General features: G+C 27.0%; 1 protein-coding gene across 1 annotated transcript in view; it reads left to right on the top strand.

Moving 5' to 3' along the window:
* The first annotated feature begins 3260 nt into the window (after window positions 1–3260).
* The window catches only part of LOC112680494, a 2916-nt gene continuing 99 nt past the window's right edge, over window positions 3261–6077 (top strand). Inside the window, exons 1-5 of the mRNA XM_025550600.1 lie at window positions 3261–3333; window positions 3422–3486; window positions 4939–5153; window positions 5237–5332; window positions 5433–6042. Of these exons, the coding sequence (XP_025406385.1) occupies window positions 4952–5153; window positions 5237–5332; window positions 5433–6042 (908 nt within the window). The 5' untranslated portion in view covers window positions 3261–3333; window positions 3422–3486; window positions 4939–4951. The remainder of the gene's footprint in view (window positions 3334–3421; window positions 3487–4938; window positions 5154–5236; window positions 5333–5432; window positions 6043–6077) is intronic.

Raw genomic sequence — 6077 nt, 5'->3', positions numbered from 1 at the left:
TATTACACAATTTAATTTTTATTTGTGTAAATCATGTAACATCAATTATCTATTATTGTTCATTATTGTAAGTGTGATTTTTAAATTTTATTAAAAAAAAAAAAAACAGATATTTTGATTATATGGTTAGTTAATTACATTTTTGTTCCGTTATTGTAAATATTAATAAGATTTATCATTTAAAACAGAATTGTTTACCTAACCTTCCAACTTTAAAAATGTTGCTATTATATTTTCATAAATTTAAATATTTTTGAAATTATGTATTGGTGTAGAATTTATAAAATGCATATATAAAAAATTTAATGATAACCATATTTTTTTTTAATCTATCGTGGTCTAATCTAATCTAATCTAGAAAAAACTCACGAGTCTATAGAAGTTTGCCACCCCTGAATGGTTAGATCCAGAAATGTACCGCTTATTGTATGCGTACACATTTATTATCTAATAAAGTCGGTGTGTCGACTTTTTTCCTTTTCTTTATATCCACTTGAACGACAACATCAATTATAACTTTTACTGCCCTCTGCACAAATATTTTCCTGTATTAACTACATTTTTAACTTTCTAATTCTAATTCTTAATTTAATTTATACATAATTTTTTAGTTCAAAAATTCTATAAACATTAATTATTTATTTTGTCTAATAAATAGATAATATTAAACCTAATATAGGTCATTATTTAATATACTAACAATTATTATATCTGAATATTATTGTAAGTATATATAACTTAAACAATTTATATTGCTGTGAAAAACTTGTCAAAGTTAGTACATATTTGTTACATTATTAAATTATATAATTTCCATATTTTGATGGACATCCATAGGCGCAATTAGAGTAAAAAAATTGGGGGGCTCCAGCCCCTCACATAAATTTTTCAATCACTGCCTCTCTGAAGCTTTTTTCCACCCTTTACCCTCTATAAAAAATGTGTTTATTGAAAGGCAAGTAAAATTTAAAAATAAATAATAAAACAATAATTCGTTTTTAAGTATAGATAACACATTTAATATAGTTTTTTACAGTTATATTCTTATTCTATTTTTTTTTAGCAAATGTATTTAAAATAATTTTGTTGTCAACAATAATATCTCTCTCATTATTAAGTATTGCAAATTTTGAAAACTGTTCCTGTGACATAGTAGACCTGAGATAATTATTAATTCTTATTGCAGAAAATGACCGTTCGCAAGTAGCCGAACTGACCGGAAGAGTGATAGCCAATTAAATCATTTTAAAAAGATTTGGAAACGTATCTTTAGGTATAATTTCTTTGATGGTTAAATAGTTAGGAACTGCTTTTATCATATTTTTCAAAACATAATTATATTCTGAGGTGCGCTATAATAAACACGGTCTAGACTCTAGAAATAATAGACATATTATTTAAGACCATGATTATAATATTGTTACTAAAAAAAGAATAACAAAAATGTATTTTATTCGTTTTTTCAGTAGTAATCACATATTTTTTTTTTTATTTATCAATATAATAATATAAAGTTCTGTATGTTTTTTCGGGGGCTTTGAATGTTTTTGAGGGGCCTTAGCCCCTCCAGCCCCCCCTAATTTCGCCTATGTGGACATCCCATGTTCAGAATTCTATATATAATATAATATATATATATATATAATATTCTATATATTTTTTTTTTTAAAAAAAACTATTTTAAGTATTGCATTTTGGAAAACATGACTTTTCACCATTAACATTTTTTTATTTTATCAATATTTTTCTTATATTATTTTATAGACTATTTGTTGAAAATATTTTGCTACGCTATTCACATGAAAAAGCCATTTTACAAAATACATTACAGCCGGCGTGAAGGTAAGGCGTCTCAGGCGGTCGCATAGGGCGCCAAAATTAATTTTTACAATTTTGCACATGTATTAGTAATATTTATATTTTTTTTTTTATATAAAATACCTATAATTTTGTATTAAAATATTGATAATTATAATAGTCATTTAGTTTAACTATGTATTAAATTAATATATTTTAAGTATATTTACTAGGGTTTAGCATAGAAGTTCTTATTATTTAATCGGGATCGCGTCAAGCCATTATGACTTGTGATTAAAAAACTAGACGATAACAAAATATTACAAGTTGAGCATATTATATAATTTTTCTGTATTTCTGTCAACGAACAACATTTTTTTCTAAGTAATATGATATTACAAGTTGTATGAAAAAAGGTCAGTTGGCATTTTGGCCTGGGGCGTCATTTAGCCTTACTGGTTTCCCAGCCGGATACCCAATAATCACCGGAGGCTCTGAGATTTATTCTTAAGACAAGGGCCCAACCGGGGGCGGATCCACAGTTAAAGAACTGTGGTTCAGGCTATTTCAAGAGACCACTCATTAGAACTGAAAACTGATTATAAATATATTCTTTGTAACAAAAAAAAACAATATGATAATATAATATTTGTATATTAAGTTTATTCATAATTACCATTGTAAACATTTATCTTATTTTATGGTATCTTACATGGTGGCTGGCATAGAGATGTTTTAATTTATCGTTAAATCCCATTTCTTGAAGGTAAAAGGGTACAAATTAACAAATCGATCTGAAATATACATTCACGACACATACATTTTAAAAGATTACTTTACCCCCTAACCTAACGTACGTAAATTTCAATACATGCCAGCTGTAATAGGCAGCTAGCACGTGCCATATATTAATAATGTCCACTCAAAGTCATCGTATTGGGCATACGATTTTACGGCTTGGCAGACATTTTCGATTTTAAAAACGTCCTTGTCCGAATATCGATTATTATTAGCGATTATTCCAAGAAATAGTTGTCCGTTCGATGTCAATATCCAGCCGTTAGGGTTTACAAAGACCTTCAGATACCAATCGAAATCCAAGTAATTACCTGCATAATTTCTACATGGTTGTTATAACTTTGTGTGTATAATAATTGTTAGGTGAAAAAAATGTATTCTAAACATTACGACTTCAGGACCAAAATCAGACTTTTATAAAGTCCATACGAATTGTTTCAGTTCTTATGAAACATAATTTTCAACTCTATCCATTAATTGTTCTCGTTCGACGCGCTTTTTCGTTTGAAATCCGTGCAACAGACACCTATGTATACTAAACTAACTAATAAGTCCAGTTTTTGTTGCACTAATTATTAAGAGGTAATGCATTCCAAGCGTCTAACGTATAACCGAACACATTAGCGCTACCAATACATAATAAAACGTCATTAGTACATTCATACGTTTATGTATGTACTTTTATAGTAAATTGTAATTTTTTCAATCATCAATAATTATGGTCTAAACAAGTACACGGTAAAATCAACACTTAATTTATGAAAACGAATAAACTATAATGTTTTCAATGTTTATCAGAAATTGATGCGTAATTATTTTGTTTTAGCGTAATTATGTGCGTAAACGATTCTTCAGATCCACGCACCTGCAATAAGCTATAAAATTTGGCTGGTAAGTTATACGACCGCGTTGCACAAGTGCATATAATATAGTATATATTATGATATAAACAATGCTTACACATTTTAACTATAACCGTTACAGTACATTTGCATAATGAAAATTAGATTAATATCAGTTTTAAAATATCTTAGATTTTTTTCGTGGAAATCATGATCATAGGATTTGAAATATTAAACGGTAAATAGTTATACAAATAATTAACAACTACTAATGATATTAATAATAAATAATCATAGTTTTAATTTTACTAATAATAATAGCACAATAATTATAAAATTATATCAAATAAATAATGACTAATTTATTTATTTGTATTGATTATTGGTTTTTAGAAAATTTAAAAATGTCCATTACAACTGGCTTCTGAATGAATGAGATTCATGAATCAAATTCTGAAACTATTATGGATTACCTCGTACGATATGATAAAAATTTAGTTTCCATATGCTGTATTATGTATATGACTATATGAATGTATTAGAATGTGTGGTTTCTAAATTATTTTCATACGCCTATAATATTCTTAGCTATTACGCTATTATACGCCACTGATTAAGATTTAACTAATTTATATAAAATTTACATTAAATTTCAGTTACCGACTTAAAAATAAATTATAGTATATACGACACAAGTATTAACTTTTAGACGATTGGTATTTTTCTAACGTATTAAATTAATAATCATTTATGACTCAACGCCACCAATTATTTAAATTTAAACTAATATAAACAAATACAATTTTTCTTCAAACATGTTCTATAAAATCCGAACTATCATATTATAGTTCTTTTTACCTAATTAATAAAACATTTACTATTGTTGTATTGAATTATCTTGACACAGTTTTGGTATTTTAATTTTAAATAAAAAATTACAAGGTATAGCGTGTTCCACTTAAAATTTTAAATTGAATTATTCATTTTTAATGACTTCTTTTGTTCAGTATATTGATTGATAATTTATCTATAAACTCAAATTTTAAGAAATTGTAAACATTTTTAATGCACGCAAGCAAAGTACTTACAATTTTCCTTTTTAAATAACAAAATCTTTATTTGTGGTCAAGGAGTTAATTGAAAAAATTTTACTTTTTAGTTATGACTAGTTGTAAAATATAAGAAGTAAGTATTGTCATGATATTTCGTGGTTTTATGCTTGGAAAATATCAAATTAAAATTAATTTTTAGCTGGTTCAAATGAAATACGTTCAATTTGGATATAACAATGTCTAATTAATTAATTTATAAATGTTGTTTAGTAAACAATATTAGTTTGTTATGATCTATATTGAATTTCGTTTGGAATTTAAGACTACGGTTTCTTGCTTTAAAATTTCATACCATAATATAATACATAATCAGTTTGATTTCTTATTATTATTATAATCTTAAAGCAACTATACTTATATAAATAATTAATATACTTTATAATTTATAGGTTAATATATTTCATGATGAGTAATAATTACATTCGGTCTGTTAGCTGTGTAGAAGAAGATGATAGATGTATGAACAACGTAGAAAAATCACAATCGATGAAACCGGATGCAATGATTCCGAATCATAATACAATTATGGCTCAGCTTGCATTGCAAATCGAGGTTCAGGGGGCGACTATTAACCAATTATTATCAAAAATTAGCGAAATGAAAAGTATCTGATTATTACAAGCTCTGAACACTACAGAAGTAATATATATTTCTAATATACTATAACAGTGTAATATTCTTTTGCAGCTAATTTTCAAATGGAACTTCAGTTGAAGGACAACGAGTTCTCAAATTTGAGGAAAAAATATGAGCAGCTCCAAAATAGAGTAACAGAATATGGAGGTATGTAACAAAATTATAGATTTAGTTAATAATATATCGAAATCTGTAAGTCAATGTACATTGTAACGTAAAACAATAACACACAAACGTGTTCTTTTAGATAATTCATCGAAAATTGTTCAACCAAATTTTTATCACCATTATCAATATACATTGGACAAGTTTATCAAAGAAATTGAGTCACTGAAAAGAAAAAACAAAGAGTTGTTGAATGAAAAAAATTATTTGGTATCAAAATTAGCAGAAAAGTGTGAACAATGTCCAATGGCATCGTTTGACGATGGAAACGAAAGCTACAATATTATCAGCAAATTAACTAAATCGGAGAAGGCTGAAAACGTGGACACGAGATGCTGTGATAAGTTCTCCGATTTGTATGTAACAGAACTCAATGAAAATCTGGCTTTCGTTGGTGTTGTTGGTGGCGTTGTCCAAAAAGCCTCTGATGTTATCGAAGTCCAACAAACTCAGACAATCGAAAATCCAATGAAAATCTTCGAAGCTAGTATCGATAAAGTATCATTTACAAAGACTATCTCAAGTGATCTCGAAGTAGAATCGAATCACCTAGATGCGACGAAGAATGATGTAATTTTCACTGAAGAAAACTGCCGTAAAATGATCACCAAATCCACCGGTCATAGTGACATAAAAAACATCATAAAACTGGACCAAATCACAACGTTTAAGACTACTGTTAACGATGAAAAGTATATATATATATATATATATATATATATATATA

This window comes from Sipha flava, unplaced genomic scaffold, assembly GCF_003268045.1.
Source record: "Sipha flava isolate LNK unplaced genomic scaffold, YSA_version1 177_pilon_pilon, whole genome shotgun sequence".
In the NCBI taxonomy this organism is placed as follows: Eukaryota; Metazoa; Arthropoda; class Insecta; order Hemiptera; family Aphididae; genus Sipha; species Sipha flava.
Note: the sequence above shows the minus strand (reverse complement) of the source record. Positions and strands in the feature narration are given on the sequence as shown.